The 23673-nt window shown below is 32.8% G+C and overlaps 1 protein-coding gene across 1 annotated transcript in view; it reads right to left on the bottom strand.

Annotated features, from left to right (window-relative positions):
• Nucleotides 1-9728: 9728 nt before the first annotated feature.
• LOC126888507 (uncharacterized) overlaps nt 9729-23673 on the bottom strand; it is an 88690-nt gene continuing 74745 nt past the window's right edge. Inside the window, exon 3 of the mRNA XM_050656849.1 lies at nt 9729-9902. Coding sequence (XP_050512806.1) covers nt 9729-9902 — 174 coding nt within the window. The remainder of the gene's footprint in view (nt 9903-23673) is intronic.

Below are 23673 nucleotides of genomic sequence, written 5' to 3'. Positions count from 1 at the left end.
ATATTTCAATCAACGATTCTACACAAAACGACATACACAAACGAAACAACGACGAACACTGAAAGGTTGCTTCAATTTTTTTCGCAGACAATTTAATGATGGTCTGACAAATATTGTCTGCGCAAAAAAATGATAAATAACCATTAAAGATAGTTTTTGTGCTCTTTTCAACTGTGCAAACGTATTTTGTAATTTCAATATACAGGGTGTTCTGAATAAAGTTATAAAATGAGACTATGTAAAGCTCATTTGCAAGCGTAGAAGCCGAGTTAAGATCAAAAATGCTTTGAAAAATACCTATTTTGCAATTTGCAATTTGCATTATGCACAATTTTACAATATCTTGAGTTATAATTATTGGATTTAAGTTTAGTAAACACCATTTACTATGTTTTTTACTAGGGAACAAATTTCATTTGAAAACTTTGTTATTATCTCTTTTAGTAAACTTTGTTATTATCTCTTTTAGTTTACAAGCTAGAGACGTATAAACAATTTATAGACAATTAAATTGTTTATAACAATTTTTTGACTACTCATATCAAAATATCCTCTCGAAGTTCGTAATCAGCAGCCAAAAATACACATGAAACAGTTAAGTTTGCCCATCAGAATTGAAAAGGGCACGGAGACCTCTATTTGGCGCCTAGACTAAAAATATTTTATGATTTTAGTCTCAGCTTTTTTCCTTAGTCTCAGCATCCATTATGGCTTGCAAATTGTAGAAGGCTCGGAGGTGTTACCAGAGAAGGTTCCCATTGTTTTCAATGTGGTAGGATGTAGAGTAACAGCGTTTGGTGTTGTTTTGTGTGCTATTAGATTGAAAACTTAGTTTTTTGATAGCAGTTGCCGCTAGGGCATCCATGCCATTTCGTTCATTGCAATCCGTGACTGCAGGCCCGGGTTTGTCCTAGTTGGGTCAGAGAGAGCAGTCTATGTGCCTCCTGATTAGTGTTGCCCAAATGCAAGACCAAGACGAGACTTAGATAGTCTTGGTCTTGTTCTTGCGCCAGTACACCTGGTCTTGGTCTTGGTCTTGGTATTGCGCTCCCGGTCTTGGTCTTGGTCTTGGTCTTGCAGCAAGAGTCTTGCAAGTCTCCCAATTGCCCATTAGCATATTGCATATCTTAGAACAACGTAACAGAGTAGGTACATTTTAAGATTAAATATCATAGCCATAGGAAAAACCAACCAAATTAATAAATATCTGACACCGGGTGGGGTTTGAACTCACGGTGCAAGTGATCCGTGCCCATATTCTAACCAACTAAAGTTTATTAAAACATGCATTTTTTAGTGTATTTGCTATTCACTATCTGTGATTTGAAAAGCATTCAATTCGGTGACAGATCTGCACAGTATGTTAATGCCAGTTCTAATTTTTATCCACTACGTTGGGTTGGACAGACCAGTATGGGTTTCAGATTTTATGGCACGTCAGCTGCTTCACAAGCAGAGTGAAACTTACTCTTCAATATCTCACTTGTTAGCCATATATATAAGGCTATATAGCCTTATAGCTTATAGCCTTTCCCGAACAGGGAGAAGTTGGTCCGAACAGGGAGAAGTTGGTTTTTTGCGGTTTCCCAACTTCATTGCACAATTATACCTGTTCGTCCCAAGAAAATAGCCGCAACTATTTTCACCACTCGAACGCTCACTGTCCACGCTGCGCTCAAAAGCCACCTCCTGACCGCCGACGAGGGACGCAGGTTCGCCTGTCGTTGTACAAGGGTTTCTAGGGAGACTGGTCGAGAGCAAAGCACGGACAGTACACGTAAATGTCTATGGAACCAACAACAATCCATCAAACTTTCTTCTCTGTTGACTTTTTAGCCTTCTGGACACCACCGTCCGGCATAACCCAGGAATCCAAAAAACACCATGATACGACACTTGCCCCAGTGTGTTTTTTGGACTGTTTGCTTTTGCTGCCACATTTTACATTCACTTCAAACCCTGAAGAGGACTAAATCCTAAACGGGGACACTCATTGAAAGCATTTCTACATAGCAATTTATTCCATACACGCAAATCAAACAATGAGAAGAAGCCGTATTCTTTAACGATATCGCTGGAAAAATATTGTTGCTAGACAGGTAAATTGTCATTGTATGCCGGATACCGGGTATACCAATCAAGCTGTGTTTTTTTTTTCTCAAAGTTTGCATCATTTTGTGGAATAATTCTAGCATATAAAATATTGAAATTAAAACCCAACTAGAGTCTGTTTTCTTAACATTCTGTTTTTGATTCATTCGCTTATGTTGTATAACAAAAAAGTTAGGTATTTTATCAACTAGCCATGTTTTTCATTAATACAGGGTGTTTTTAAATAAGTATGGCAAACTTTAAGGGGTAATTCTAAACAAACGACTCATGTTACGTATACATGCCAATGGTGAATATTAAATTCTTAATTGTATGTCAAAAATGCGCAATAACTACCTCATAAAACTCACCAAATTTCATTTGCATATCTCAACCGGTTTTAGAGCAATAAATAAATCCTCAGTTTGTAAGAAAAATTTTAATACCCCTATTTCGGAAACGAAGCATTTGCGGACATACCCTCCTATTAGAGGTGAAACTCACAAAGTGCACTTTTTTGAGATTTTGACATTTTCATCAATTTGAACTCAATACGGTACTGTCCAGCTCTGGAGAAATCAACTGGGGCTCTATTCTAATTGCTGAGATAATTTATGGTATACTTCACTAAGTGCATCATTGTGAATTTCGGTTTCAAGGTAAAACTCATTAAAACTTATTATTGCCCTTAGTGAATTTTTCCTTACAATCTGGAGTGCCGAATCGGTAATACATATTTTTTAGTGATCTTTCAAACAATACATTATTAAACATAACTGTTTATTATTTTTGTGTTCATTATCTATTCGGCGATTGATTAAAGAAATGAGCTTAAATTATTTCTTTGTAGCAAATATTTTACATAATCTATTTTGCGATCAAGCAGGCGACTTACATGGGCAACATGTGCAATATCTGTTCGGCGATTGATTACAAAAATATGGGTTTAAATTTCTTTGTAACAGATAGCCTACGCTTACATAATGTGTAACATTATCTATTTTATGGTTGCAGGCGACTTTTGTGGCTGTCGCCGAAAAGAATGGCATTTATTTTCAAACAACGAAACTTATTGTTCATTTTTTAAAGAATAGACTGTTATTTTTGATAGATCGTTAGTAGTTGTAAGTCAGCAAAATTTTGTATAGGTACCTTTGTTTGTATAAAATGGATGCTGATATTTTAACAATGACATTACTTCTGTTTCTATCACATGTGATTTGCTATAGAGGCAAATGTTTTGTATAAACTTATTTATGTACTTAATAATTATTTATTAACATTGTATTCATTACCTATTTCATTTTGAATCCCAACGTCATGATACTTTATGGAGATAAATTCATTAACTTCTCAATATCCATTAATTGTGTTCATGGAAAAACTCATCAAGTACAAAGTGTAGCTATTGAATTTTACCTCTAATAGGACATACCTATGTTTATAAATCAAACTGTCATTATTTTTCGTGCTGAATTACCCTGTAAGGTTACCATACTTATTTAAAACACCCTGCATTGATGAAAAACATGGCTAGTTAAAAAAGTACCTAAGTTTTTTATTATCCAACATAAACGAATGAATTAAAAAACAGAATGTTAAGAAAATATGTATTTAAAAACACAGTTTGATTGGTACACTCGTACCAAAAACCTGGACAATTAAGTTCAGAGCAAAGAAATCGTCTGCTGTTAAAGATGTGCAAAATATTTTATTCTACTATATACTCCCTAAAACGACCTTCAGTTCTAACCGCAAGATGCAAGAGTCTCGCAGGCTTAGTCTTGTTCTTGCTTAAGTCTTGCATGCTAAGTGTTGGTCTTGGTCTTGCTAAAATTAGGCGGTCTTGGTCTTGGTCTTGGTCTTGCGAAAACGCAAGAACAAGACCAAGGCTGCAAGACCAAGACCGATTTTGGGCAACACTACTCCTGATGAGATACTAATAAGTTTCGAAACCGTAGAGGTGCTTGCTGTACTCTCGGATTGAACTGGAATAATGATGCGGCTGTAGTTTCTTGATGCAACAAAATTGAAAATGAATATTCATTTTTAATTTACATGTTTACTCCCATTGGAGTACGAAGGGAACCATTCTTGTTGAAACTTTACCGCGCTGAGCAGGTGGGACGTGAATTATAAATTGTAAAATTCCCTCATCTTCCTTAGTCTCAGCATCCGTTATGGCTTGCAAATTGTAGAAGCCTCGCAGGTGTAACCAGAGAAGGTTCCCATTGTTTTCACTCTGGTAGGAAGTAGAATAACATTTTTGGATGTTGTTTTATGTGCTATTAGATTGAAAACTTAGTTTTTTATGATTTTAATTTGAAAAATGTCTTACTCCGGATTCAACATTTTTTATAAATTTTTATTGTTTGTTACATTAGTCAATATTATTTTGGATTTTGTTTTCTATTGTATCGTTTGTTATTGAACGTACAATGAAAATAATTTATTGGAATTAAAGTATTTCTAAGGAGGTGGTTTCCAATACACGCTGTACGCAACCTACGGCGTCTGTTGGAGACAACCGAATAAATCGGTGGTCATTTCAACTCACCTCGTAATTTGAATTTGTTTTAGAATTATTCTTTTTTTTTAACTATTTTCGATTGTAAGATATTTTTTGTCCTTCAAAGTGTATTAAAAGTAACGAAAATGAACAATTTTCCTACGGCATGACGCTGTATGCAGCCTACAGCGTCTATTGTAGACCACCGGCTAATACTTTCTATTTTACTTAAAATAAACTTATTGTCCGGTTACTTTTACGGGTCAGTGTTTTCTAAGTTTACGATTTCATGACATGAAAATTCTACCCTTTCCTTTTCTTCTGTTTCCGTAAAAATTTTCAGCAAAGTCTAATTATAACAAAGCAGTAGAGCGTCTGTTCTCCCTAATATGACTGTCAAAGATAGCCATTAATTCATTTAATAAACTTTACGCTCCCAGCGAGCTTGATGTAGCGCGTTCTAAATCAAGGACGCTGCTGCGCATTTTGCGTTCACCGTTTTGCTGCTCTTCGAGCTCCTACAGGGATGGAGAATGTTCAGTGTTGGACTAGCTTGTTGCTGAGTTTGTTGAAATTAGGGAACGCAAATTGTATAGAAATACATTAAATAAGTCGTCAATATTACAAAATAAATCGTGGGTTTAGTATCAAACAACGTTAACTACAAAAACATGAAGTGGCAGAAAATGCGAAAAACTGTTTTGAAACGTAATATCGGCCAACAAATTTGTGATTACGGAGGCAAAATACATTACAATAGAAATCTGTAAATGTATATAGTATTATTATGATTTCTTTAACATATGGTAAAAATTATTACAGGTTATTGTTATTCGACAGAGAAAAAAAAAATAGAATTTTTTTCTAATAATGACCTGATAACGCTTTTTGATATTACCGATATAAATTTTTTGTAACCGTTAACGTCGCACCTGATAATAATAATTTTACTACAGGGTTAGCACTGCTGGGTGAAAATGTAAAAATGTAATTTCCCCTAAAATGTTGAGAAAATTTTACTGATATTTCCCTTTTTTCAGGATATCCATTGACTTTAATTCGTTGATATTTTCAAAATTTTTAGGATATCCAATGCAGCACTAACCCTGTATTATAAAAAATGTTATAAGTGCATTTTAAATAAAAAACTTTATTTTTCTAATAACATACAAATATAAAACTTATGAACTGTCTAAATACTTATAGGCACCATCTTTAAACGTCTGCATCTTCTGAAACATTTTCATTATGATCATCACCCCTTTCTTCAAGATTCTAGTAAAAGAAGTGATATTGGTCTTTAATTTTGGCTCACAGAGTTCTACTAAAACTTTTAACTTTTTATTATTAATCGTTAACGATTTGTCATATTTTCTTCTTGGCACAAGTTTGTTAATTGAAAATGTTCGAAGTTGCCTTCTCTGTATTTTTAATTTCGTAAAGTTGTCTGATTTAAAATTATATTTGAAATAACTGTGTGCAGTGTCTTCTTTTATAATATGTATATTGTAGCCAAACTATGTTCAACCATTTGACAACATTTCCTTTAATATCAGTTTTTTTTATTTTTAATCATTTGAATTTGAAGTTCTTTAAAATTCAAAATGTCTTCCTGATCTATTTCAACTACTTCGTATTTTGATTTCTTTAAAGCCATTTTAATCACTGTATATATATCATCCTGATGGATCATAAATTTCCAAGCCTTTACTCGCGTTTTCGATGTGGGCATGGACCATATCACGTTCCATTTGGGAATATCCGGGCTCAAAAAATAACTGGTCGATTTGTCGATTTGAGTATTTCAACAGCAAATAGAAACATTTTGGCCCGAACAACTTTCAGACATAAAAGCGAAGTCTTTCCCAGTAACTTCACTTTTCATTGTATTTGTAAGGCAAGAGGCTACCTCAGAAGATCCACGACCCGCTAGTGCTTCGTGTCATACAAAGTTTTGTGCTACGACTGGACATTTTTCTGTTAAACACTGACAAAATCAAAATATTAAATAATTACTACAAATAATATATACGTAACCGGCAATAAGTAAATAACATATATGTTTTCTTTTAACTTCGGCAAAACTAAAAAATGTAATGAGTAATCAGATTATTGTAATCATGTAATGAGTAATCAGATGGTAGAATCGAACAATATCGAAAATCAACAAATGTATTTAGCTATCCAGTAACAAAATGACGTTTTTCAAACAAATACGAATAATAATAATAACGCTGTCTACATTTACAGCTTAAAATATTAGTGTCAATAAACGTTAACAGTCGATAACTGTTTTTGATGTATCACGAAATTCACTGTGAAATGACGTTATCACCTCTTAGATGTTTTTGACATGAACAATTTTTTCACAATTAGTAGTTAACGTTTAATGTACTTTGTAATCTGCTGCAGATAGAGATAGAGGTTTTTGTTTCTAAATGAAGTCGAAAACGGTGAACTCGATTATAGATATATCTCAATTTCACAAAAAATGTAGATAACGTTGTTTAACACTAAACCCTCGAAATGATAATGAAATAAAACAAAAACAAGTTATTGCAAAATTTAAATAAATTGCATAATAAAACATTAGGAACCAATAAGTTTAAGCTACTGCATATAATTTGATACTCAAATATAGATAAAATACTTTAGTTACTTGTACATAAAGGTACTGTAATTTCTTAGTTATTAAATAAGAAACTCCTACTGAATAATAGCCATAGTTTCAAAAGTTATGCATCACCTAAAAAGTATGGTCATTTTCAGAGTCCATTTTTTCGTGAACAGATTAACGCATTCCGCTAATTTTTTTATTATTTTAGATTTTTCTTTGGTATTTACACAGATGGGCGTTAGGTTTACTCAAACTTCTTTTTTGAACTTATACCGGGTGGAAGAAAAAAAATGTTTTTCTTATATTAAGTTTGAGACATCCTGTAAGGAGGACGAGGTATCAGTATGGGTATTCATCGAAATGGTATTGTAGTCTTGATGTGTTATCTGAAAAGCTGAAACTAAACTAAATTAGCAATAAAAAAACAGTTAACTATTCTTTAAAAACGGAAAGGCATAATAACTATAACAATTCTGGTTGACACCTTAAGAGTTGTTTGTCGATTAAGTGAGCGGTATGCACAGCGCAACATAATAGAGACGAGTTTGTTTAATGTAGGCTCTGTGATGTTTAGGGGTGGAATTTACTTGAGAGTACGTACGGATTTGGTCTATGTGGAGGCTCTTTAAATAGCGAGAGGCACATTGCTCAGATTTTATTTTTTTTTGAACACTTTGTTCTTTTCGCACTATGGTATATAAAATAATTTTCATCTTAGTATATGATAAGATATGGAGTCCCCACGTGTCGCATGTCGTTAGTTCAAATACATATTATAGAGTAAAACCATCTAGTTTCTTTGTTGTTGATATCAGAGAAACTAAAAAAATAAAATGTTTAAAATATATGAGACTACAACATTGTTTCGAACAATGGTACCTTTGTACCATTTCCTCATTGCAGGGTGTCTCAAACTCTTATTTCAGTTAAAACACATGTTAAACAATAAAAGCGTGTATTTGCTTTGATTCTAAAGGTATCAGGGACTTTCAGAAAACAAAATGTTCAAAAAACATAAGACTATAAAACGATTTCGATGTATATTCACACTTGTACCTTGTGATCCCTACAGGGTGTCTCAAACTTAACATAAGAAAAACATTTCTTTTCTTCCACCCGGTAAAAGTACAAAAAAGAAGTTTGAGTAAACATTTGCCAAAGTGTGTAAATACCAAAGGAACATCTAAAATAATAAAAAAAATTGCAGAATCTGTTCATCTCTTCATGAGAAAAATCGACTATGTAAATGGACAAAATTTTAGGTGATGCATAACTTTTGAAACTATGTTTATATTATATTTTATATGTACTAAATATTTTACATACTAAATATTACGAAAGCTGCTCGATCTATTGCAATATGGAATAATTGATCTGAATTTAATATCCGAGTCCATTCACGAGTGCTTTTCAACCAAGAAACTTATTTTCTTCCTACACCTTTACGGCCATAATTAAATTTAATAATTTAAATTAATGTAATTTTGGTGTTACAGAAAAATCCTGCGAATATCATGGATTCAAAGAATGTCAAACGTGGAAGTAAGTAGAAGGATAGGAAATGAAATGGAAATAACGTTAACTATTAAAAGACGAAAACTTGACTACTTAGGACATGTGATGAGGGGGCAAAAATACTCATTATTATAACCTGTTATGCTAGGCAAAATCCGAGGAAACCGAAATGTATGAAGACAAAGAATATCCTGCCTTAAACCTGTCAGCTCTGAATTATTTTTTTAAAGATAAAATTTTTCTGTTGGTATTTTATTCAATTGGACACCTGATTAATACTTAAAATATATTTTATAAAATGTTTGGCCCCCCACTTTTAATTTTACAAATTAGTGGCAGCTGTCACCAAGAGGTTATTACGACATAAATAAATAAAATCATATTATAATATTTAACTACAGAAAGAGCATGTACAAAAATATATTATGTTTTATTGGCGTCTTGTATGATAATTTTTGAACCAATTTATGTCTTTTGTAATATTCCTGATTAACCACAAATATTAGTGACTTTTATACCCGAAGGATTTGGCTTGTCTCTAATATACTGTTTTATATTGTACCCTTGAATTGTTATTCTTGTCTCATCTGTGCAGTTATTTTCTTCAAGCAGTAATTTTTCGCAACATTTTTCAAAGCTGGTAAATATTTTCCGTCTTTCCAAAGATTGTGCTTTGTATTCTTGTCGGTGTTGACATCTGAGATATGTAAATGATTACCTAAACTTTCAAATCGGTTTCGGTACATACCAATATCGTCAATCAAATGAAATTGTGAACGGGGAGCCCAATAAAGTCTTAGTCTCAGAAAATTAATAATTTCCATTACAATATGCAGGGCAAGCGGCCTTCTGGACGATCACTTTCATCATAACTAAAATTACCTTCACTTGATTGATCGAAGGTACGATTTGGATGTTCAATTTTTCCATTCTTCCAAATATTTTTTTGTTTTTTCACTTTTTTAGTCTTTTGAGGAATTTTTTCTTTTTCTAATGCTACGTCATCCTCATCTGATGTTGATAGATCATCCCCTCATAATCTGGATCTCCATTATCTTCCATATCAGAACAGTTATCATTCAGGACAGCACATGCTTCTCCTGCTTGGGTAAGGGTCGCATTAAACTTCAGTTTTATCTTTCCCATAAGATACAATTGTAGGAATCTCATCTGAAAATAATTCATTGTTGAAAATCTTGTCATAAATTCTAATCTATTTAATATACTTTTGTAACTATTAACACCTACTGGTGGCATTTGCGTACGTCTTTTATTCGCGGTGTGCAAGTACTCGGAAGGGATACTCGAAACGATCGTGCGCGAAGAGCGGAGAAATATTGCAACTTTCTTAAATAATTCATATTGTCAATTGAAATTGTCAAATTGACGTACATTTCATACCTATTGTCATTTAAGAAGAAAAATTATATATTGCTTCACAATATTGATATGATATGCAATTATTATATAAAGGTAAATTTAACTAATTGTATTTTGCTTGCAGTACTGCAGTTTAATAACTAATTTTATTTACTACATACAATTGTTTACGTTTTAATAACATAACCTTAATCTTATTTTTTCTTCTTATTATTTTTTTGGACTATGGCCTTGACAATTATCCAGTAACCAGGACCATATGATTGGCCAATATAATTAAAAGTGCGAATAAAAGTGCAGAGCGAAGAAACCAGGTGTCGCTTTTCCGAACTTGCACGGTCCCAATAGGACCATACCAAAAATTAGCAAATTTACAAATACAATTTATTCTTAAATGAACTTTTCATAATGTTAGTAAATATCAACAGCTGCATGAAGCTTTTTTCAACGCAATAGCACTGTTAGAATAAAAAACAACTACTTACCAAGAAAATAAGAATCTCGTTCACCCGCCACTACGTCAAGTATAACAACACAGCCTGTTTACATTCTGAATGCCTTAAATACATATTATATAAATCATGTTATATATGAACTGTAGCCGCCCTCTATTATATTTACATTAAAATTAAATAAGTCGTATCACAGATATCTGTGCGGAATTATAGTTTTCGCAATTGCCACCATCATGACCGAAAGGCTTAAGAACTTAAAGAAATTGTTCGAATGCAGTAGCGCAGAACTGCTTAGAGCGGAAGTCAAAAGGGTCCGCATAGCCATGATAATGTCCAAACTTAGATATAAGATGGAACTTTAAGAAAAATTATCTAAATTTAAAACTTAATATTGGAATTTAATTTAATTAAAATTGAATTTTTTTAACAAATCTACGATACAGATTTCACAACAAATTAACACAAAATAACATACAAAAGATTGAATAGTTTGGAACCATTTGCAATGTGGACATATCGAAGAATGCTCAGAATCTCCTGAACAGATAGAATAACCAATGAAGAAGTACTAAGAAGAATAGAGAACAGCAGGGAGATACTAGATTCCATCAAAATAAGAAAACTGCAATACTTGGGTCATATAACATGGTGAAAGATATGAACTCCAAAAATTAATAATGCAGGGACAGATTCAAGGAAGGCGCAGGATAGGTAGAAGTAAAATGTCCTGGTTGAGAAATCTCAGAGAATGGTTTGTGTGCAGCTCAACTGAACTCTTTCCGGCTGTGGTGTCAAAACTTAGAATAGCATGATGATTGCCAACCTTTGTCGCGGATATGGCACGTAAAGAAAAAGAAGAGACATACAAAAATGAAATTTTATACCTACTCCTAGGGCAAATAACATCATTTAAAACAACGTTTTTCAACCACAGATTACTAGAGTCCATAATATCGAGACCAATATTTCATTTGTTGAAAAGTACCTATACATTACCTAAAAAATAAGGGTATAAAATATTCACAGAATTTTTAGAATAATCTTTTTTGAGAACGATTTCCGGAATGTAAATCGAAATGTCAAACATTGTTAATTAAAAATATAATTTTCAACTCAATTACATCAATAACTGTAGCTAAATCCCAAATAATAATTAGAACGTTGCCTCTACTCTTCGTTAAAGCAGAACAAAAACCGATTAACATCCACAAGGAAGAATTTCCTGTAGCTGGACGTACAGCATTAATTGCAAGTAAATTTAATGAAAAAAATTTTCTTAGTAAGAGTTATATTTATTTAAAAACCCTTAAAAGGGCCACAAATGCCACAGAACATTTTCGCTTTATAACAAGAGCATCATCATTGTTCGAACAATTAATGAAGCTTAAAATAGGACAAAACCTCGCAATTTTTACAGAATGGATCGATTTGCTTGAAAATTTGAGAATAAGTAGTAGATGAGAATAAGTAGTCCAAGGATCAAAATCTATATCATACCGAAAGGCACTTTTACCATGGGGGTGGTTGCCATCCCATCTCGGAGTTGGAAATTTTTTATTATATTTTAATCGCAAAAGTTGGTAGAAACGTTCATTCTAAGCAAAAAACGTTCTATACATTTTTTTTGTTGAAAAAATTGATAGTTTTCGATTTATTAGCTATCGAAAGTATTATATTGAAAGTTTTCTATCGAAAAAAATCAATGTTTTTATTTGATTTTAAAAATATTTAATATTAAGGGGATGGGTACGTATTTTCGGCTGCAATGCAATTTAAATGGGGGTTCTTACCGAGGGACGAAAGTCCCTGAAAACTTCTATAATGTTTATTTTAATAAATTACAAGTGTGAAAAACTAAGGGAAAATGTAGTGTGATTTTTAATTTCAAATATTTCATCAAAAGAAACTCTTTTATTTATTCTAAGGGACTTTCGGCCCTCGATAATAATTTAGTCTTACATTCTTCGTTAAAACTTTTTTAAAAATATTTATTAGTTTTTTCAGGATTCGAAAAAAATGGACACCATGTCCGTGGTGATATTTTCCAAATCTAACATTCGCTATCTTTGTCATACAACGCACTGAGTCAAATAGAATAAATGATGACAAGACAGTGAGAGTTCTAAATATTTGATATGCCATCGGGAATATTTTGAGTTGTTGATTAAAGATTGTTGATAGTGTATGTGATAAATAGTTAATTTAAGACGTGAACTTAATAAAAAGTTATTTATTGTTTATTATTCATGGAAGATCCAAGCAGAGAATACATCAGGATATATTCTGTGATCCAAGTATTTTTCTGTTAAAGATGTTCAAAATTTTAAGTGTTCCATAGTAACAATATATTATTAAAAAATCACGTTAATACTTTTCCTCTTTTCTCGATTGAGTATTACTTCTTGTTGTACATATAAATTATTATAATCACTGAATACATAGTGAAAAAATTGTCACATTTATTAACTGAGTTAATAATTTCAATTATACAAATAACAGTTATCTAAGATCATTCAAGAGCCACCTCTATAAAGTTAATGATGACATTGTCAAGTAGAATGACATTCTAGTAATGTTTACATATCCATACCAGTGTGAATTTTACTACACGTAATTTGCCGTGTAAAGACAGAAAAAGTAGGGATAGCCGTAAAATATTTGCGAATTATGTACCGATGGCCTTAATGGGATTATGGATATAGTAAAAACCTACAATAGTATATTAAGTATGGAGAACGGTAAGGGTTTTATACCGATCGAAGAAAATTGTTTGGAAGAGGAGCGGAACGACGACTCCAATTATTGTCTGAGATCGGTTACCCTTAACGTTAGACATGCTTATAACGTTTTTTGCACGATTGATACCATTATAAATTATAAAATTAAACATTTTCGTCATATTGACTAGTTTCATTCATTTTATCAAGATAGATACTTTGGTTGTTAGATAGTAACTAGGGTGCATAACAACAATGGAGAATTGAGTTTTTATTTAGTTGTCAATAATTTTAAGTACAATTTTGATTATTATAAATTAAAATATGAGCGAAAGTGAATTTGAAGAAATTGAACGGGCTTGGGAAGAAGGGTGTTCCGCAATTATTCCCGAAAAATCCAAAATCCGTTATCAAAATACCTACCAAAGTTTTAAAAAATGGTGCGAAGGCAAGAATTTAAGAATCGAAGAAAAGACTCTATTGGCATATTTTGTTCAAATACATATGCAGTTGAAAGCTCCTGGAAGCCTCTGGGCAGAATATTCAATGATTAAATCCACCGTTTTTCTTTATGGTGGCATTGATATTTCCAAGTTTTCAACTTTGATCGCGTATTTGAAGAGAAAAAATGTTGGATACTACTAATGTATGCGATTCTGCAGGAGTTTCTGTTAGAAGTGAAACCACAGCCCAAACAAGTGGGATTTCATTAAATAATTTAACAAATTGTACCATAAGTTTCAATATTAATAAATAATTGGTTAGTTTTCTTTATTCTTTCAAAAAATAAATTAAAATTAAGAGATTTTTTAACTCGACGGTAAGTGAATTACTTACCGTCGAGTTGGAGTACTTACCGTCGAGTTGGATTACTGACCGTCGAGTTGCTAGTAAATGTCACCTACTGACGTAAAATCTGTCACGGTAAACAGTCAAAAATGATCAATCGTGCAAAAAATTATTTTAACAAACTTTCTAAGATAAAAAATAAAAAGTTGCGGTTAAAAAATCATTTTACTTTTTTGAAAAAAGATGAGAAATCCAATTGGAAGCATAATAATGCAAGTAAGCGGTATTTTTAGTCAATGGCCTTATTAATTTTTCTTTATTTATGTATTAGTAATAGATTCTAGAAATCTGACTGGCTTAGAATGACTAGTTTTTAAAAACTGGCGTTAAAAGCGAATAAGGAATTTTTGTAGTTTGGTAAAAAATACCATTTTCTTCAGAATAGAAAGATTAGCATAAGAGATACAAAAAAATATTTTAATATAAAATTGTAGGTTATTTAATTCCCAAGAATTTAGTTTGAAAAACTTTTTTCTACGGCAAAAATTGAGTGAATCGTAAATGAGTATCTATATCGAAAAACATTGACTTTTTCTATACAAAATTTATCTTTCCTATACTGTTGTATGAAGTTGAGTCGTGGACTCTCACAGACGTCACCTGCAAGAAAATTGAGGCTTTTGAGATGTGGCTTTATCGTCGAATCCTGAAGATATCTTATACCGACCACATTACTAATGAGGGTGTTTTGCTGAGAAAGCAAAAAGAAAAAGAGCTGTTAATCGGAATAAAAACAGCCAAAATCGAATACCTCGGTCACATCATGAGGAACAGTGAAAGATATGGACTGCTGCAACTGGTCTTAGAGGGAAAATTAGAGGGAAAGCGTGGACCAGGAAGGCGAAGGATTTCGTGGCTGAAAAATCTACGTACGTGGTTCAACACAACCACTACAAATCTTTTCAGAGCAGCAGTGTGCAAAGTAAAGATTGCCATGATGGTCGCCAACATCCGAAACGGATAGGCACTACAAGAAGAGAAGAATACAAAATTAACACTTTCGATAGCGAACAAATCGAAAACTATTAATTTTATCAAAAAAATGTATACAACATGTTTTGCTTAGAATGAATGTTTTATTAACTTTTGCGGTCAAAATATAATAAAAAATTTCCACCCCCGACAAGAGGTGGCAACCACCCTCATGGTAAAAGCGCAATTCGGAATCATATAGATTTTGATCCTTGGACTATCCACTACTTATTCTCAAAAGTTGTCAAGCAAATCGATCCATTCTATAAAAATTGCGAGGTGAAAAGCTCAATTTCCTGGCCTATGTTACAGGCTTAACATGTTGAGCCACCCAAAAATACAGATGTTAAACCCTTTTAAATGTTGATTTTTAGTAAAAATTTGGCTTCTTATAAATTCCCTGGGGCACTGCCGGGTGCTCTCCATGTATAAAGCCTTCATGGATGTAATTTATAAAATGTATTCCTTACTACATATTAGTACATATCCATTAGGCCGGGCCGAAAAAATTTTTTTTAAATTGTTCTACACGGCTAGTTGCCAAAAGTTGGGACTAGTATTTATATAATCCTATACCAAATTTGGGCCGGTTTAAAAAATATTTAACCGGGCCCCCTGGCCCTTAAAAATTTTTTTTGGGTCGAAATTTTTTTTTCAATTCTTGTACAAGGCTAGTTGCTAAAATTTTTAACTAGTATTTATATAATCCTATACCGGGACGATTTAGAAAGTAATTAACCGGGCCCCCCGGCCTTTAAAGAATTTTTATATTATTAAAAACGTTTGGGGCTATTAAAAAAGCTTCTGTTGTCATATTATATTAATAAGCAAAAGAAAGATAATACAGTTGACAGGAAAAATACTTAAGCTTTTAAATACCGTTTTACAAGATCTAAACTGAATCTTCAAAGATAATACAGTGCTAGTCATCGATAAAAATAAAATTCGGAGAGGAGTTAAGGGAAACAGACGGCAACTCCAGCATGGGAATAAAAATTTAAACAAGTCAATATTGAAAGGCTACACTTTGATGAAAGGAAAGATCAAACCATGATACTCGGAAAGGCGAGACGAATTATGAAAACTAAAGACCATATAGCTTTAATAGAAGGACCCCGTAGTTTATATTTTGGGTACTTGAATCTTAGCCAGTCTCATGTCATAGATATTGTCGAAGGAATATTAGACTACTTACAAAGCCATAATATAGATCTAAGCAAATTAGGTGTTATGGGATGTGATGGTTCAAATGTAAATACGGCGCTGGAAGGTGGAATCATACGAATTATAGAAAGGCGAGTACATAAACCAGTACAGTGGAGTGTATGCCCGTTGCACGCTAATGAACTTCCCTTGCGATATTTGCTGCAAAAACTAGATGACCACACAAAAGGTCTCTATTCATATTCTGAGCCGATTTAATCCCTTCTTCCCAATTACGAAAAAATGCCTGTTATTAAATTTAACACCATAGAAGCTGTCCTGCCTCTTGTAAATGAAAATGATCCAAGTTCAGATCAATAGTATTTGTCCAAACTATCCTAAGAAATAATTGGAGATGGAATATGTTCTCAAAGTTTGGCAGAGAAAAGTCCAGGGAAGATGGCACAAACACGTTGGTTCACGACAGCTAACCGCATTCTTAGAGTTTATGTAGCTACAACTGATCCTTGAGAGAGCTTAAAGATTTTAGCTGAGTTTGTAATACAAGTATATTCACGTATGAGGTTTGAGATAAAAACACAGCCAAAATTGGAATATGGTGCGAGGCATCTATGAAAATCAATGCAGCCCTAGAGAGATTTTCCGAATAATGTCCCATCAGTTTATCAATAAAGTTATTTAGGACAATGCTCACTTTTCTCACCCGGAAATCATTAAAATTTGTATGTTAACAGATTAACGTCAACGTATTATAGAGGATGCTCCCAGAAGGATTTTAAAATGTAGGAAGGCCGGTATAAAAATTGTGCTTTCATAGTATCCCAAATCCCTGAATCAATTTCGATGCAGAAGATTACATATATCTCATAGACTGGATGAATAGTACTGTAACAGATCCTCCTCTAATACAGCATTTAGCAGACGAAGAATAATTGTGGGACATGGTGAAACAAGTTCCAAAGTTTGACAGGTGTGTGAAGATAGTTACTGATGCATCAATAAAAGTGTATGGTGAAGAATCTAGAGATGGTTATATTCGAGCTAAACTTGATGCCAGAAAGAATTAGGCAATATTTGAAAGTAAATGTCGACACTATGCTTCAAGGAATGAGTAAGTAAAAATGTTAAGCAAAGGAGGGTAGGCGAGTGAAACTCACCGTGAGGCAACTTCATCGTGGTGAGTTCTGGGTTAAATGAATATACGAAATAATGTTAAATATGTGCATAATAGTTCAATATAAAAACCTTTTGTGCCGAATATTGATTCAAGCAAAAAGCTGCACAGTTCAGAGCGCAAAAATAGTAAATAAATATGTATTGGTTACCCCTCTTTTATATTTTTGGTCCTGGGGGCCGGTTAAATCTTTTTAGATCATGATGAAAATTTTTTAGCAAGATAGTAGCATTGATATTAATATCTTACACACTAGCCCGCCCCAAAAATAAAGCAAAAAATAAATAATTTTTTAAGCCCCCGGGGGCCCGGTCAAAAATAATTTAATTCGGCCTATGTTTGGTACACAGTATTAGGACTACCATACACAACTTTTTTTACTAGCCCGTTTAAAATTTCCCAAAAAATTTTTTTTTGTCCTTTTTCGGCCCGGCCTAATATCCATCTCTTGACAGAATCAGATCAGCCTTTCTTCTTTTTTGTTGCTATGAGAGAGATCGGAAAAGGGAACTTCTAGCTGAGCCTTGAATCACTGCAGTAGCTGGTTGGACTTCTGTGTGTAATGAATAATGAAACACCAATCCCCAAATATACACGTTTATTTAACACCAAACTACAACCCGGGAGGCTGCCAATCGATGTTAACAGTTACAAAGTATGAAGGTAATAATTTTATTGAACTACATCTTATCTCTATGAAGTGATTCAAATGAATAACTCTGTATTTCTGGCTCTGTTATGGGTTTTTAAAAGAATTTACCTTTTACTAAGAACAATTTTTTCAGTAAATTTACTTAAAAACCGATAAAATCCATCTCTGTATACCGAAGAACGTATGACCCAACGTACTACCTTATAAGGTTGGGAGAAATATAGTTAAACCGTTTTAATTAATTAAGCAACGAAACCTCTTCTTCACGGCTATTTGTTTAGGCCTTATTAACCATTAGTTAACTGATTGCTCTTTCTCACTTTCATTAAGCAGGTCAATTCCTCGACTGACAAAACACAAGGAAAGAAACAAAATGGCAATTAATTAGGACTAACTGTATATTAGCTGGCTACTACAGTTACATTAAGTGTTAATTTGGTTCTTTATTATTTCCTTGCTACCTACTAGGTAGCATCATTAAGCTACTGTAGGTGGATCTCGTCAAAAAAATATAAAAGGACACAAGTGGAAATTTGATGAAAATAATTTTTCATAAAGAGCTAAAAAGAACTATACAAATTTTATAATGATTAGACAAAATTAATTTGACTTAAAAAATTTGTTGAGTAAGTATTAATAGACTAAGGGCCGGTTGTTCGAACGCTAATCAACATTGATCACTATCAAATATTTAATTACTCTCACAACTGTCAATGTCAACTTTGGTTGGGTTGCTGAAAACATAGTTAATTATAATTATGAGATTAGTTAGTCAATTAACATAACAATTATTAACATTAGTGTTGCCCAAATGCAAGACCAAGACGAGACTTGGACAGTCTTGGTCTTGGTCTTGCACCAGTACACCTGGTCTTGGTCTTCGTCTTGGTATTGCACTCCCAGTCTTGGTCTTGGTCTTGGTCTTGCAGCAAGAGTCTTGCAAGTCTCGCGGTTACCCACTAGCATATTGGTATTAATTAATGAGCAACTCACATTAGGTGGGTTTGTACCCACGATCTAAACTATACCTGCCTATACTCTAACTAACTGGGCTATCTACCATGTCCCACGGGAGTCAGTCTGTACATCTTCTTTTTTGGTTGACCATATCGGCCTTCGACCGTAATCCATACAAATTATATTATACTAATACGTCGCTAAAGGGTCCCAAAAACAACTAAGTACTGTTTTTTATATAAAAGTAGACTAAAAATCTAAAAATTAAAAATAGCACAGAAAACACAAAAATCGCCGATATAACTTAATTAACCTATGAAATGCCAGTAGTGTCAAAATTTCATAACAGAGGAGTAAACTTGGCGGATGTTGGACCAGTTACAAACTAGCATTACTGTACGGTAAATTTGAATCCTCTTTTGAAAAAATTCCTTTTTAATCCACTTTTTTAAATTAATTTTCCATTTCCAATTTTTGCGTTCCAATTTATTTTTACGTAAGGAATCCAAATCTGCAATAAAAAATGGGGGATACTATTTAAAATTTAAAGTACCCCCCACCCCACCTCCGCAGGGACCGCGTTTGGTGTCATTTGTCATTCGATAGATTTTTCAAAAATATTGAATACGTGTAATTTACAGTTTTTCGATATGATATTCATTTCGCGAAATATCGCGAGGTTGTTCGCATTTACAATTTAAAATTTACTCCCCACCCCTCTCCGTGGGTGGTCGTGTTTAATCATTCGATAGATTTTTGAAAAATATTGAACGGATTTTTAAATTTTTCGATCTGACATTCATTTCGCGAAATATTCGCTTTTTTGTCAAACTTTGTGACTCGTTCATTTCCTTACGCCCCGCACAAATCGTCAGATTTTTTAAATATACACTGTTTTGCATGTACATACTTAATTTACCTTATCTTAATCTGACGATTTTGAGTTTTTCTAAGAATATGTATTTTTTTCGGGCCTCCCTTAACGAATTCCCCTGTATTAAAAGCCAATTTATGGTAGAGGTACATTTACAGGGTACAAGGTTTCTCCCCATGTGATAATCTGACGCGCTCCAGTAACTGCAAAAACCTCCGCTTGGGCTCCCCTACCATTAAATACATCATTTTATTTCAATTTTTTATAAGATATATTTTTGCTTAGAATATTTTTTTCAATAGAATACTTACTTTTTGAGTCATTTGCGCAAAAACCGTCGAAAAACGTGTTTTTTCTTTCTTAAAAAATGAACATATTCAGTCGCAAATAGCTCGAAAAGTATTGACTTGGTTTATTTGTAGATGAATAAAATAGAACAAAAGTTGCTTAGAATTAGTCAGCTTATTCAACGTAGACTTATTTTGAACCTTTGTTTTTAACCCCCCAAGAAGGGGTGAAACTCATCCCCAGGGCAAAATCACACATCGGCCAATATCTCTTTTTATATAATAATATCTCTTTGTTTGAAATTTTAAGGTTTTGTAACATTTTACCGTGCGTGAATGGACTATACAGGGTAGCCAAGCATTATCTTATCTAGTGCCTTTTCAGCAAAAAATTTTGTTTGGTCGATTGATCTAATATCTAATTGCACACCCGGCAAACAGTTTATAAGTAGGACGTTTAGTCTTTACGATAGGGATAAGGAAAAACAATTGAGTAGTTGTCTGTAACACTTGATATGCTATTCGTATTATATTTTTATTACCTTTGTTAGGCGACATACTTCTTTAAAAGTTTCAATGCCATATTATTATACTGCCGTGTCGGCGTAACACAACACAAGAAGATTATTTTATGAAAGGTTAGCTATTCTAAAAATTTAGACAATACTCAATTGTAATTAATTTCGGAGCGAAGGCGTCGTCTGATATTAGGAAAGAATGAAATATTTTATTTTTACATTGTATGTATAATAATTTATTATCACCTCTGAGTACGTATCCAATAAATAAGAGTGTTGTTATATGAATATTTTAATTCGGTATGTATGTTTATCATATTGTTCATAATGCGGATAAATCCAGTTTTCCAAATTTTTGTTACATATTGTTTTGTATCTCATAGTCTCTAAGCGTATACCCTAACTAATATACAGGGTGTAACAAAAATACAGGTCATAAATTAAATCACCTATTCTGGGACCAAAAACAGTTCGAATGAACCTAACACCTTAGTACAAATCTGTGGTTCCAAGGAAAAGGGGCATGAGTCACATTTTTTCTTGAAATCGTCAAAACGGTTTAACGAAAATTATTTTAAATGTTCCTATTTGGTAAAAGGCCACATGTCTGAAAAATGTAATGCATTTATTCATTAGGGCCATTCAAAAATTAGGCATGAGTCAATATTTTATCTACACCAATAAAGAACAGGGACTCGACTTAAATTACGCCTATTAAATGGCACGCAGCGCAGGGTTTTACTTTTGGAATAAGGCATCTTGTCGACTTAGTTCTGGAATGCTCTACGGAACGGCTCAGAACTCACAGGCGCTTCTTACGGTTAACGTTGTTTAAAGGGTTTTTATGTGTTTATTTTATACCTTTGTGTAAATAATACAGCTATTTAAGTGAAAATTTAATAAATAATATCGTTGAAAATGTCTCAGTCTAATAGAAGCAGACAGATATTACGTTTTGTTGTTGGAAAATGCATCACAATAAGCAGGTTAATACAACATAACTTTTGCCATATTTGGCCCTAGGCAATAACGTAGTCTTTCGTTCTGCGTTTAAATGTTTCAAAAATACTTATTAGTTTTCTCAGGATGCAAAAAAATGAATATATTTAAAACACATTGAAAATTTTGACAGGCGACTTTTTGCGCCTTTATTCCCCTTAAATGAAATAATAAAAGTTGTATTATGCTTTGTATAGGAAATTAAGGACTCTAATGTGGACCAGCGTACCTAATTATTAGCTATACTGTTAAAGTGTTTGGTTTACTTCTTTTCAGGCACTTCTTCAAGCAGTAACTTTCTTGTAGGAGAACAAATACCAACTGGTAATAAATCTAAAAGTATTGAAGATGGTAACTGGGTGCACATACATATTTTAACTATTTTAAATGTTCCTTCTTTGCCACACATATCTACATTACACTTTTTATAGATGCTTAAGTGTGTGTTCTTATTTCCTCTATTGTTATTATTTTTTCTAAAACCCTGTAACCATCTTCTTGATATCGTCCTATTAGAGGTAATTATCACGAAGTGTACTTTTTTGAGATTTTGACATTTTCATCAATTTTATCTTTCAAACACTACATTATAATAGTGTATTATTTGTGTGGATTTAATTATCTGTTCGGCGATTGACTAAAGAAATGAGTTTAAATTTCTTTGTAATGGATAGCTGTAACATACCTAATCTATTTTGTGGTTAAGCAGGCTGATTAAGCAGACGACTGGTATGGGCCATTCCACGAACATATGCCTGTTTTGGATTACTTCGACAACGAATATTTTACAGTGCAACATAAGAAGTACGAAAGTAAATGGCGCTAATAATTATTCCAATAAACAACAATGTAATTTGCAATTTACTGTCGTTCTTCTTATTTTGCACAGTAAAATATTCGTTGTCGAAGTAATCCAAAACAGGCGTATGTTCGTGGAATAGGGTATATTGTATTGCTTAACCTGAGTATTATATTTTTGTTCCTTATCTTTTCGGCGATTGATTACAGAAATGAGTTTAAAATAAATTTCTTTGTATGTAACAGATAGCTTACGTAAAGGGTTTTCATAGTCTACTTTGCGACTTTTGTGGTTGTCAGTATTTTAGTGCCAAAAGTATTTTATTACATATTAATTTATTTTGGAAGAAGGACACATTGTTCATTTTTTAAATAGTAGACTATTATTTTTGATAGTTCCTTAGAAGTTAGCAAAATTTTATATACCTTTGTATAATATTTAAGTATAAAAATGAATCCCAAATTCACTTCTCAAAATCCAATAATTGTGTTCATGGAAAAACCACAACCACATGTGACTTTTTGAACTTTTCCAAACTTTTAAAAGGGCCACTTCAACTAAGACATTTTGATATAAATGGAAGCAAATTTGTGTGGCACGATATTAGATTGATTTCATATGGCACTGATGAAGGCATTGTTAAGTACAAAACATCCCTAAAACAAGAAGAACCATTTAAGTGCATTTCATTTTGCCAAAGGGAAAAATCGAAGGGTCCATTGCAACCCGAAACGTGCAACATCGGACCCTTGAGCTCTTCAGCATAAGCAGAGAGAAAAAGAAAGATTTACTAAGTATTTTGAATTGAATAGATTCAGAATGCCATGCATTTTATGAAAATTAACCAGACGGCAACAATGTCAGTGATGCAGATTATGTTTGTGATTCGGACGATATGTTTTAATAATATCCTAAACAAAATTTCCAAATAAATAATTAAAAAAACCTCTCTTTTATTTACCCACTGACAATACAAAGGGGCTTAAGTATGGATAACAATAATGTGTTACCTGTTTTATAATTTGGAAAAGAGACATTGATCACAAAACTAATAAAACATAATAATAATTCAAAAAGTACAATATTACACAAATATCACAAAAGAAGATTAATTAATAAATCATCCTTACTCTGGTTAGAAAGG

This window comes from Diabrotica virgifera, chromosome 7 (assembly GCF_917563875.1).
Source record: "Diabrotica virgifera virgifera chromosome 7, PGI_DIABVI_V3a".
NCBI lineage: Eukaryota > Metazoa > Arthropoda > Insecta > Coleoptera > Chrysomelidae > Diabrotica > Diabrotica virgifera.
The sequence above is the reverse complement of the archived record's forward strand: the minus strand, read 5'-3'. Positions and strand labels throughout refer to the sequence as shown.